Source organism: Falco rusticolus, chromosome 3, assembly GCF_015220075.1.
Source record: "Falco rusticolus isolate bFalRus1 chromosome 3, bFalRus1.pri, whole genome shotgun sequence".
NCBI lineage: Eukaryota > Metazoa > Chordata > Aves > Falconiformes > Falconidae > Falco > Falco rusticolus.
Window position 1 is genome coordinate 107,846,450 of NC_051189.1, and position 12,909 is coordinate 107,859,358.

General features: G+C 47.8%; 1 protein-coding gene across 4 annotated transcripts in view; it reads left to right on the plus strand.

Moving 5' to 3' along the window:
* The first annotated feature begins 484 nt into the window (after positions 1-484).
* The window catches only part of ACAP3 (ArfGAP with coiled-coil, ankyrin repeat and PH domains 3), a 96,343-nt gene continuing 83,918 nt past the window's right edge, over positions 485-12,909 (plus strand). For all 4 annotated transcript variants that reach the window (XM_037380912.1, XM_037380914.1, XM_037380915.1 and 1 more), the window contains exon 1: positions 485-634. In XM_037380912.1, coding sequence (XP_037236809.1) covers positions 588-634 — 47 coding nt within the window. In that variant the 5' untranslated portion in view covers positions 485-587. The remainder of the gene's footprint in view (positions 635-12,909) is intronic.

Consider the following 12,909-nt stretch of genomic DNA (forward strand, 5'->3'; position numbering starts at 1 on the left):
ATTACATTGGCTTCCCAGGAGTTACTGCAGATTTACTGCATGGCTGATGGCAGCAACAAATCCACCGCGTAGAGAAAATTAAAAACTAGATTAAGCAGTAACAGGATTGAAGCCAATCCTTTTGACACTGCTGGTGTAGAATCGTCCTGCGCATCCCGCACAGCCTTGACTTTTTTTGTGCGGTGCACGCAGCCGGCCGGGGCGACCCTCGGTGCAAACGACCGGCCGCACCTCCAGCTAATCACTCCAGCAGGCAATTAGCCTGCAACCGCCGCCGGCTCAGCGCAGAAACACGCTCCACCGAGCCGCCCCCGCCGCGTACCGGCGAGGGGGAACCGAGGCGGGGGGAGAAGGGACGGCAGCGCCTTGCGGGAGGCGGCGGGGCCCCCTCGGCTGGGCTCGGGGCAGCCCCGGGCGCGGCGGGCGGTGCTCCCCCCGGGGCAGCGGGCGGTGCTCCCCCCGGCGGGGCGGCGGGCGCGTGTGCGGCGGGCGCGGGGGGCGGGCGCTCGGCCGCGCGTCCCCGGCTGCCGGCGGCCGATGCGCTTCCTGCGCTGAGCGCTGAGCGCTGCGCGGGCCCAGCCGGCAGGATGACGGTGGAGTTCGAGGAGTGCATCAAGGACTCGCCCCGGTTCCGGTAAGCAGCGGCCGAGCCCGGTGGCGCAGCCCTCGGCGGGGGAGCAGCGGGGAGAGAGAGCGGGCTGCCCCCGCGCTCTGCTCAGCGCTCCCGCCGCTACCGGGGGGCCGCGGGGAGCGAACGGGCCCCGTGACGGGCTACCGACCCCCGCCACCCGCCAGGGCTGGGGCTACCGGCGCCGCGGCCGGGATGCCGCCGGCTTGCAGGCGGTGCCCGGCGGTGGCCAGCCCTCCGCGCCGCGCTGCCCTGCTCGTTCCCGGCGGAAAAAATCCCGATCCCAGCGCCCGGCAGACAGCGCCGGGTCCCTCTGGTAACGGGGCTGGCATCGCCCTCGGGGGGGCAGCTGGGCAGCGCTGATTTAAACCGCAAAGGAGCCAGTGCGGAGAAATAGAGCCGTTTCCATGCAGTCGCATTCCCGTCTCTCGGAGGGTGGATTTTTTTAGCAGTCTTGAAGGAATCCGGGCTATGACAACAAAGACGCCGTCTTGGCTGCGCTGCATTTAAAATCAGGCCGTTTCAGAAATGCCCAGGGCTGGAGAGGAGCCCCCACGGTCTGGGTGCAGATGCTCCATTGTGCCAGGAGCATCCATCCTGGCTAGCTGTCTGGATGGGCTGGGGTGTCCTGATGCTATAAAGGGGAAAGCGGAGCTTCCATAGCTAACCATCTCCTGCTGCTTCAGTGCTGTGCCTGGTAGGGACAGAGGGAAGGAAAGACAATAGCCTGCAGAATTCTGCAAGTTGGTTGTGCTGTGTGTAAGGAGGAAGGAGTTACAAGGGGTCTCTCCTTCCTTCCCTGCAGACGTCTCTTGTTGCTCCTTCTCCAAACCTTTGTGTTTATGAAATAGAACGGTTTGCATTTTCCTTGAGCTGCATTTAAAAATAATCTCTTGGAATGCAATATTGATGTGAAAGGCTACCGTGGTCTGTTGCTATTCTGAACAACTGTTAGATTTTTTGTGTGTGGTTGTGTACAGCAGCAAGTAACGCAAATACCTGGGTGCATGCATCTTCTTTATCCCTGCATATGGGGATATATAGGGCTGTGGAAAGGGTCTTCCTCCACACGTTTTAATTTTGGTTGCACGGTAAGATCCTGCTCTTTCTTGTGCCAAAGGTGGTTCTGAAAGTGTGATGGGCAGTGTCATGTGAGATGACAGGCTGGTCTTGTTTCTGTGCCTGGCTGGCGTTGGAATCATGGGAGTTTTTCGTCAGGAAAAAGTTAGATGCATGGACAGGTTTGCAGAAGGTGTGAAGCTCCTTCTTTAAACCTCTGTTCTCTTGGCATCAATTAGAATTTATCTGCCCCCTCCCTTTTCTTGTTTGACTGTCATTTTATCTATTGTGCCGCAGAGCATGTGAACTGTTCAGTGGCATCCTTCCAGAGCAGTGACTTCACTGTCCAGATGTCTCATTCCACATGGCAGTGACCCTTTTCCTGGTGACGTCAAGATTGATTGATATGTTTATTTATTTATTTTGCCTTTGGTGTGTGTGTGGGCTTCAGGCCAAGTTTCTTAGTATGCAGGCAACATCATTCTGCTCTGTCTGCTCCATCCATAAAAACAAAACAGCTCTCAGAGCACTGGGTTGGACCTTTATCAAAAGCCAGTTATTTAAGCATGGAATTATGAACTATTTCCCAAATGGCCAGACACAGTCTGCCTGTTACAGGGAGAACAAGAGATTAGACTAGAGAAGTAAGCCTGTGTATTTCAGAAGGTCTGAAATATACATAGCAGGGAAATACGTAAACTACGAAAACCTCGAACAGTGAGAAAATACTGACATTAGCAGGCCTATGGGACACACACACACACACAAAAGAACAAAATAGAATTCTTCAGACTTTCTCAAGCAGTATAGATTTTAGCATCCTTGTATACTTTTCTTCCTCCTGACTCTTTAATTAGTTCTTCTGTTACAATTATTCATTTCTAATACAAGAGAATCATTAGATACCTGTAAGGGACAGGACATCTTCCATAGTACGTAGCAGAGATGCTTACTAACATCTCCCTATAATCTTACAACTATAAAAAAAGTAAAATGCCATGCAAGTTAAACTGTATACAAAAAATACAGATAAAATGAGATGAGAGAAGGTAGCGTAGCATATAATCCACACTTTCTCAACAGAGACTGAGACAGCAATAGGTGAAGTCCCTTGCCATAGGAAACATCTGTGGAAGAGGCAAAAATGTAATCCAGGTTTCCCACACCAGTCCCTTAGCTGGGAATCGCCCTCCCTTTCCTGCTGGCACCCAGTGCTGCATAGAGCCCCTCTGCGCTTGCCAGCAAAGGGTTGTGCCATGTTTTACAATTGGTTTATTCTCCTCATCAGTGAACCTTCGAGCTAATCAAATTGTTTTCTGTTTGTGGTACACAGGGAGGAAAAAAAAAACCCAAAAAATAACACATAGGCATAAACAAACATTGTATTAAGCATCCCATAATAAGGCTACCAAACTAGTCTACTTTAGGAGTCAAATCCAATTACATGTCAAAACACTCCAAATCGATATTCAATATACGCTCCATCCATCATTGCTTCCCATTATATAGGGGCCAGTTGCTACAAAGAAAACTTCTGTTTTTAAAAGATTTCGTTACTTGATCATGTGTAGCTCTGTAGATGGGTTGATAAGCCTTGTTTCTGTAAGGCATCTTGTAGAGACATGTATATTCAATTCCAGTAAACAGGTATAATTATCCTGAAAGACCAGTTCTAGCACATTTGAATGCAACCCCGATAGATATTGTGGCTTTCATCTGCCTGACACGCGGAGCCTTCTGTTTCGCTAGCAGTAGTCTGGGAAATCTAGGAACGTGTTTCTGACTTGTTCCACTCAGTCACAGAAGCCAGTGGTCTGGAGCGATGCAAAGAAGAACCCATTACTGCCCTTACCCTTGCAGATCTGTTAAGCAACAGTGCTAGATGAGTAATTTTGGCTCATTCTTGCAAATTGGAAGTCCTTAGGCATACTGCCAGCTCCAAAGGCTTACCCCCAACCTTTATTCCCTCCTCGCTCAGGGAACACTCATTTCGTGCTAAGGGACAGGTAGGGACATGGTTACTCATTCTGGGTGTAAATGTGCTCTCAGAACAGTCAGGAGGACAAGGGAAGAGTGGGAACAAACTGCGGAAGTTGGACCTGGCTGTAGCACTCTGTGGGTCACAGAAAACCCGAAATGCCTGTGTGGTAATTCCCACAAGGGAAGGAAATAAGCGGTTATTTCCTTAACTAACATTGCTATTGTAGTTGTTGCTATTAACTAACCTTATTAATCAGAGTTGTGAGGTCAGGGTTACCCACTGCGGAGCGGGCTGCGTGTCAGTGGGGTGAGCCAGGAGGTGCCGTGCTGACTGTAGCACAGTGACTCAGATGCTGGAATCTTCTCATGAGGAGCCCTTACAGCTGCCGTGACCTGAGGGAACAGACAGCTAACAGCATCCCTCTGGATCCATCCAAGCCCCAGGCCACGGAGGAACCTCTGTGCTGCTTAGCAGGAAAGGGAGACCTGCAACTGGGGCATACACAAGACCACGTACGTGCCCAGATCTGAGGGGTGCCAGTCTTCACCTCCCCCGTGCCTTGCAGCCTCTTGGATGGCTGTAAGGCAGTAATTCGGAAATGCACAGGGCTCCCCGGAGCAGCGCTGTCATCAGGCAGTGACCCAGGGACATAGGCAGAGATGGTTTTTCTAGCAGTGTGCACCACTGTCTGCGTGTTATTGCAGCTCTCGTTAGGCAGGGAAAAATGCAGGCATGTAATTCTAGCTCCATGAAAGATGCAAGACAAAAAAATTGTCATTTGCCAGAGGAAAAGAAAGTGGAAAAACATGTACATTTTAGAAAATATTTTCTAACTCTTACTAGGGTGTTTCAAACAGAAGGGGAAAAATTAAAATCAGTAGTCAACTTGATCTTGCTAAGTCTGGTAACAGATTGAATTAGACAACTTTAAAGCTGGCATAACCAGTTTTAATGCATCGGTGCTATGTAAATGTGTGTTGGTGAAGGCCTCTGCTGAAAAAATCTTTAGTGGCTTCTGTGTGATTTGTGTCAGTTGACATTGCGTGCCATCGACATGGAGTTTGAAGTAAGCCAAACTTATTAGCTTAAGTTATTTAAAAGCAAATTTAAATTACGCCCAGAACAGCCGAAGAAAGAATCTTCATCTATTTAACTAAATCAATTTAACAAAAAGAGCACATGCATTGATTTGAAATTGGTTTTTGTTACACAAGTCATCTTATGTAAGCAAGATCCCTGGTCCTGATTGCAGTTGCATGAATATATGCCTACGTAGAGAGCTTTTTGAATGAGAGACTAATGAGCATAATTGCCATCACTTGCTGGTTTAGTTGCACGAGAGAGAAGATGCTGTCACAAAACCAGCATGATACTATCTATATCAATTGTAATACCTGTCTTTATTTATCCTATTTCTTATCTCTTGACTATTGCACTTCTAAAGTCAGAGTCTGAAGTATGTAGAGGGAGAAGTCAAAGATGTCACCATATAGTTACTTCTCCTCGCAGTACCAGCCATGAGATGCTCTCCCAGTTCCAGCAGTCCACCCTCTCCATCCAGATCCTAAATATCTGTGCATCAGCGTGGTGCTTTCCGAGTGCAGTGAGGCTTTGTTTCCTCTCCTGGCTTCTGCCCCCCCTTTTTTGGCATCCCTTTAAAGTCATCCCAAGTCAGTAATATAGAAGCAAATCTGGCCTTTACCGGAGTTGTACTGGGGCATGGTGGCATCTGTCCCTCATCTATTAGGTTGGTGCCTCCCCACAGACGTGTGTCTGTCTGTGTGTGACAACTGTAGTTGTGACAACTTCACCCAAAGGGCTTCCTCTGCCATTGAGGCAGCATTACCCTTCAGCTGCTCTTGTGTCAGGTGAATCCCATTCACAGCGGGACCCTCGCGTGGTACAATTCTTTTTCCTCCGTAGGTGGTACCACAGAAGTATGTGGAAGCAGAAGTCCCTTAATCTGAGGTTCCCTGTCCTCAAAACCACCATGTGAATCCTGAAGTACTTAGGAAAAAGCTGCAGTCCTTCAGCTTGCATTACTGTGGGCAGAGTTGAAGGTATTTATTCAGTGTGTAGACAGGGAAAATCCCCTGGTATGAGAGAATTGACTGGGTGACAACTGACGTGAGATCTCTGGCTTGGCTTCATAAATGGTATTTCATGCCAAATTTTTAGCAAGCAGTTTCCTTAGTAACTGTGAATTGTGAACTGTGTAAGCAGAGTATCCCAAAGGGCCAAGGTTCTGAAGCTAAAACCCTGCTGATCCATCCCAACTCTCAAAATCAGAAAAGGGATTTTTAAATATTTTTTTTTTCCCCAAGATAAGACTGTCCAGACTAAGGAGCTGTGAGTTTGCAGTGGATGATGCTAAACTCTGAAATACAGTCTCTCAGGACACTCATAACAGCTATAGCTCATAAGTTTCATGGCATAGCGCACGGGCCAGGGAAATTTTGGTCCTTCGTAATTTGATGATTGAGTTTGTTACAGGAATATCACTCCTGTATTGTGCCTTGCTTTGTAATAGTACGTGCCCTGTAAGAACATCTGCAAACTTTGAAATGCTTCTAGTTGCCCAACAGATTAGTTTCTGAGTTGGAAGTTGCTTGCTTTCATTTTCAGTAGCTGTTCCTCTCTTGTCTTTCTACTGGCTGGGATGTGTGTGGCTACACAAAGATGGAAATCATCACTTTTGTTGGTGATGGCCTTCTGACATTTTTCCCTCTCCGTGGCTCTCCTCCTGGCTGCCATGAGATAAGTGTAAGGAGTAAGCTGTTCCACCTGAATGGTTTTGCAGGAAAAGTTTTGCAAAGTGTAAAACTCCGGTTGTCACATGCACAGGGTGTTAGTCTGGGCTGCTTTCCCCCAGAGCCTTCTGGGGGGCAACACCCCGAGGAACTGTAGACCTTGTCCTGTTGGGATGGCCGAAAGCCACTGAGAAAGCCAAGATCAGGGTTTTGCTAGTGGCTAGTTTTCTAGCTGTAATAAAGAATGTAAGAGGGTTGGAAGTTAGATGACAAAACCGAAAGAGCAGTAACCCTGCGGTGGAAGAGGGTAATTAGACCCAGAGGTAATGTGGCTCAGAGATGCTGATGCTAGCTTATCTGTGCTGTTGAAAGTATCTGTGGGAGACGCATCCATCCCTCCTCGGAGAGTGCCACATGTCTTGATAATTGTGCTTTGCTGGTTGTCATGGCACCACGCAGTGTCTCTGGATTCCAACCCTGGTCCTCGAAGGACTGCAGTGAGGCCAAGTGAGCACGTAGAATAAGAGTTCAATGAAACGTTATTTGGCGTTACCTCATTCATGTGGACTCTAGACAGGCTCCTGTTGAAATGTGTGTTACTGCAAAGCCAGCGAGCTTTGCATTCTAGGGATAAGTCAGAGCCTGTTGTCACACACAGTGCTGAAGCTCAGGAAGCTGGAAAGGTGCCACAAAGCCAGTTTTGTGGTGATGGGAAACAAAGGTGTCGAGCCTTCATCTGAAGGGAACCCAGGCTCTCTGCTAGCCACAGCGGAGAATGGGGAGCCCCGGGGCTGAGGGCTCCTGCTTGCTTTGGCGCTCAGCGATTGTGCGATGGAGGAAAGTCCCTTTTATTTATTTCAACAGCTCCTCTGCTTTATTTTCCTTAGCTTAGGGACAGGGGCAGGATGGAAGGGTCTCACTGCGTGTCTGAGTCAAGAGCCTGTGAAGTAATTAATGTTTGTGATGGCAAAGCACCTTCAGTAACGTGATGCCATCACCACTGACTGATTAATCATTCATTTCTGGTGATCCCTTTAGGTAGGAAAGCATGGCATTCCCACGCTGGGCTCCGAGGGGAGGTGGGCTAGAAAGTAGGGCAACATGCTGCTGCTGCATGCACCAGGGACCTTTCCCAGCTCGTGAGAGAGAAGCCATCCATTTACCATTTACCATTTACCACCATTTTGGTCTGCCTCCCAGAGACAGGAAGGCAGTGCAGGCTCCTGGAGTCAGGCTGGTTTTTTTTGGTCTCAGTGGCATCGTCAAGGCAGCTCTCCAGTCCGGCCAGGGAGAAGGGATGCAACAGCATGGTGGAGAATCCTGTGCCTGGAGGAGCTCGGACTGCGCATCTGGCAGCTTTCTCTGGCTGGCCTCCCCTGGGCCAGACATCCTGAGCTTGTTGCACGTTATCCATGTTATCAGTGACACAACCTCTCTTAATCTGGGTGCTTCTGCAAAGTTTTGCACTGTCAGTAGGGCAGTTCGTCTCTGACCTATAATCACTGGATAAGGAATAAAGCACTGTCTCATCTGCTAATGCACGGATCAGGCATCGTAAATTCCGCTACAATGCCTGAGTTGTATCCTGGGGGATATTGCAAGTCCCTTTTTCCAGTTAAACAGTATTTTCTGATTTGAAGAGACCGTATCCTGGGGTTACTAACACAGGTACAGCGAGCTGAGAAACCCCTTTCCAAGTCACGTAGTAGATATAAGGAAACCAGAGACTTTCAGTTTGGTACTGGGACTTGAGCGGGCAACAGATGAACTCGGGATGGAAAGCGTATACATTGGATTAGGTTAGGAACAGCACGAAGGCTAAGACCTGAAATCAGAGCTACGAGAGTGACTTTGGGTCTGGATGCACCTGTCTCTAGGCTGTGTCCGTACTGTTTCACATAGTTTGTCAGGTCAAACAGGTCCCTAGCTCCTCCTGTTCAGATACGTGGGGCTGGTGAAAGAGCCAGTTTTCGCACCACCTAGCAGTTTCCTGTAGCCATTGCAAAATAAGTTTTAATTCCTGCACCGAAAAGCTACCTGAAACTGCTAGCCCCATAAAGCCTTGACTCTGAAGTGTCCTGAGCTGCTCTGTTCTGAAGGGGCAGTGGAAGGGCAGGAATGGGAGGAATGAAAACCCAGCACAAGAGCTTTGGAATCCCGAGGTTTTCTGAAATGGCAAAGGTCTCTTTAAAACCTGGTTTCATAACACTATGAAATTTCATCCATAATATTAATTTTTTTTGCAGCAGGAAAGCCAGTGGAACCATGAGTTTTTCTGGCTTCCTAAGCACTGGCTTTGCTTAAAAAAACAGGCTACTGCTAGCTTTGTAAGTTTGGTTATCTGGGATAAAGAAACAAGTCCTAGAAACAGACCTGCAATCCGAGTTCGGTTGAATTTTGGGGACAGATCAGAATGTTTCCCTGGAGCCAGGAGTGCTTGTTCACTTGCAGTTCTCTTGTACATCAGGGCTGTATTCTGATTTCAGACATTGACAGTCATTCCTGACCACTGTTTCCCAAGTGTTTGTTACACACACAGATTGTCAGCTCTTCCCATAATTAATGTGGTTCCTGTCTAATGTAAAGCTTGCATTAAAGATGAGCGGGGGAGGAAAGGAAGTGGGGAAAAAAAAGAAGGTAGGTTATCCTTCATGCTAACATGATGCCATGCTAACTTTTCCTGTGGGGAAAGGAAAGGGAAGCGAGAGCAGAATTAGTTCCCTTTTTGACCAGCGGTTGCAGACTTGAAGGGAGACAGGGAAGCAGGCTTCATGGCCAGTATGGGAGGTTGAGATTTTTACCTGCCAGTAGCTTTCTAATTGCTGCTTTATCTTCTCTGAGGCACTGCAGAGCCTGCTCTGTTAAGATCTTGGAGTGGGTAAGACAAAGAATTGGAGCTGTGGAATTCCCTGCACTAGGGGTCTGCATGCCTCAGCCCCAGGCCAGGGGGGTGGACTATGTGTCTTAACTGCCATCCCCGGGAGATGTGTAGATCTTCCAGGCTGCATGGAGGTGAATTGTGTCTCTACCCCTCAGTACACAGCAGCCAGAATGTTAGCTGCCAGCCTTCCTCTCTGCAGGACCCCACAGGAGAGGGAGCAGGGTGGAGGCTGTTTTCCTGCAACTCCGCTGCATCCATGCCTGGCTGCAGCCAGACTGGCCCTCAGCCCAGAAGGAGCTGCCCACAACTGCAGTCACAACACCCATCGTGGCTGGCCGTGTACCAGCAAGGAAAAAGCATCCTGCTTCATGTCCTGCCCATTGTGCGAGCTGCTAAAAGAAAGGGAAAAAGTGTTTCTACTTCTATTGCCACAGATTAGAAAAGCAGACTGGGTATGCTGGAGACTCCATTCCTCTAGAAGGCTTGGAGGAGAGTTTTCATGGGTTCCTTCCTGCACATGCTTGGTGGTAGGAAACTGGCTTTGCCACCCGTCCCGTGCATATGAACAGAGCTAGGCATGCATGTATCTGCCCTGACAAACTAGGTGAGACAATACCAACACAGGTCAAAGAAGTGGTGAGTAAGCCACACGTGTTGCTGCAGGAGCTGGTTACTCCTCTGAGCTGCTGCTCCCAAAAGAAGAAAATGAGGCAAGATAATTGCCCGTACGCGAAGCTCTTGGCAAAATGTTCCATCCTTTTCACTTGGCGGGGTACGTGTTTTGCCTTACTGGAAAGGGTTTGTTTTAAAGCAGTGCATCTACAGATCTTTTTATTTTTGCATGGTGCTGTCTCCTCTGGCCTCTCATTTTGTAAAGAAGGGAATAAATAGAGACTTTGACTTATAGGAAGGAAGAAACAACTAGAAAAAATAATGGAAAGGTTGTAAATGTATTTTCAATAGCCCGTACTGATCCACTGAATACAAAGTGGACCAAATGCAGTGTGGTACGTTTACAGCAGTGTGCGCATGCACGCCCTACGTTCTTGTCATGCTTCACCTTATCTGCAGGAGAAGTTTACTTAATGCTTATGTGCCAGGTCTCTTCTTGAGGGAAGCAGAGAACATTCTATTGCTCTGATATAATTAACCATCATTTGATTCAGTGTGGAATAACACACACACATGTACGCAGTCTCTGAGAGTAATTGTTCTAGTACAGAACTTTTACTGGGTATAGCGAGGGAATGGCTAAAAAGCAAAGCAGTATATTCATTACAGTGGATTAAAGGGATGATGTCAGAACTCATGGGTGGCACATCCCAGAGTGAAGTGCTCATTCATTCCTTAAATAAGCATAAAGTGGCACAGTCTAAACAGATTATATAATATCAGAGAGTGAGATAATCCGTTCTCTGCATACCCAGCCTGCTCCATCACCCTGCAGCAGGGCTTAATAAGTTCCATACTCTTCATTAAATGCTACTGCTGATAGAAACAGCATGTGTGAACATGTGTGTAAATATGTATGTGCACATGCAGTGTTTGCAGCGTTGGATACAATCTACCTATTGATAAGGTGAGAGGAGATTTTATGGGAATAAAATTTAGCTGTATGGCCTGCATGTGCATGCATTGAGATGCACAGAGATACAGACGTATAGCTTGTAGTCCTTTCTCAGCATCCAGGCAGCTGTGCTGGTCTGTATTTAACAGTAACGTAGAGGAGACTGACATATGGTTTCATCTGCTAAATCTCTGGCCATTGGGCTGAAAATACAGCATACTACGTGTATAGTTTTTACAGACATGGTCCGCATATATTGCTACGGTAAAGTATCTCCATTGACATAGGGAGCTGCTAAAAGGGATTTGTCTGTAGTCCTACGACAAAGAAAAGTTAGGTTATGCATATATACACACTTGTGGCTAGCTTGAAGGCCATTTTATGCCCATGCACTTAAGAAGAATACAAGCTTAAACATTGGCTTGGTCCTGCTACATTTGCCATGTCGGGGTATTGCAGAAATCTCTCTGACTATTCTGAAGAAGGCTATTCAAGCATGTCAGTTGTTCCTGCTCCATTGTAGCTCAGTGAAACAATGCTGTTTCCCACAGCTCAATTTCTTTCCAGAATATCACCCCTTTGTTCTCTCTGATAAACCCAGTTTTTGGCAGGAAGTATGGATTTGTCCCCCCACTGTGACCTCACCCCAGGATGTGGGAAGCAGCCACTGTGATAGCACTGACATAGCAGGAGCCCCTTTCCCCTTCCCTTCCCTTCCCTTCCCTTCCCTTCCCTTCCCTTCCCTTCCCTTTCCCACTTCCCACACACTTCTCTTCCCACACGTTTCTCTTCCCACAGGCTTCCTGGCTTTTCTTGCTTGCACCATCTGGAGGCTGGCACTTCAGCTGGTGCTCTCAGCTTTGCAGAGATCAGCCTACCTGAGGTTGGAGGAAGAGAAGGCAGCAAGCTGACTTTGTAGAAAGATGCCTACCTTAAGTGTTCAAAGAGTGTAATAAAACCAGTTCTGCCAGATTGAGTTGAGGAGTTTGGAATTATGCAAGCTCTTGATGTACCACTGACTCATCTGAATTCAGAGATAATGCATAAGACGATGGGACAATGCCAGACTAGTGAACAGGACCGAGACACTGCAAAACTCCAAGCTGATACATATGTTGATGGGATGGGAAGAGGCTTCTCTCAGAAGTCAAAATGCTATAGCATCTAGCCTCATGGACTTTAATCTTTGCTTGTGTTCATCACAATTATTCATAGTTTAGTACTCCATGCTTCTCTGTTACCTGCTGTTCTGAACTGGGGGGGGGGGGGGGGGGGCGGTTCAGATGAGGTGTGTGAGATGCCTGGAGATCAAGAAGAAGCGGCAGTTTCTAACTGAATTTTCAGTATGGAGGATGACTATCTGTGAATCCTGCAGGGCTGAATCCTGTTGTTCTGACCCTTGACTTTGTGCTTCATTTCTTTTTCTGCTGCTGAGGCCTGTTACTACAATGCCAACTTTGTTCTCCCTTGCCTGGGCCACACCATTGAGTACAGAGGACGTATTAATTTTACTCCAAGCAGCACTGGTCCCCGTTTCCTGCCCAGTGATTCCCTCTACCACCATTCTGGCTTTTTGTGTGAGCTTGGGAATTTCCTCCTTGTATATGAGCCTACCCATCCTATGTCCAGAGCAGGGTCCGAGCCAACGTCAGGTATGCAGCAGGATGGTAAGGTTCATCCTGCAAGGATGATTTACTAGCTCAGAGGGAGGTGACAGTCCATTATGTGGCCATATGTAGCTGGTGTCCTCTTCTAAAGCTTGATGACCAAGATACTAATCCTTTACATGAGAATTAATACCCCAGCCGCAGCACAGTAGTTCTGCTCCCTCTCAAGAGGTGTAAGGCAGTCAGAGCTAGAAAAGCGGTCCCATACCCAACCCCGGAGAGTAATAAATAAAAGCAAGGGGTGAGTAGTGTTTAGGACACTTACTCATATTTCCCCCAACAAGCTTCCATGCCGCACCAGCTGAAGTAGCATAGCCACAGACTCTCATCCCTTTAGGAAAGGGTTGTGTTACTTATTGGTAAGTAACTCTACAGG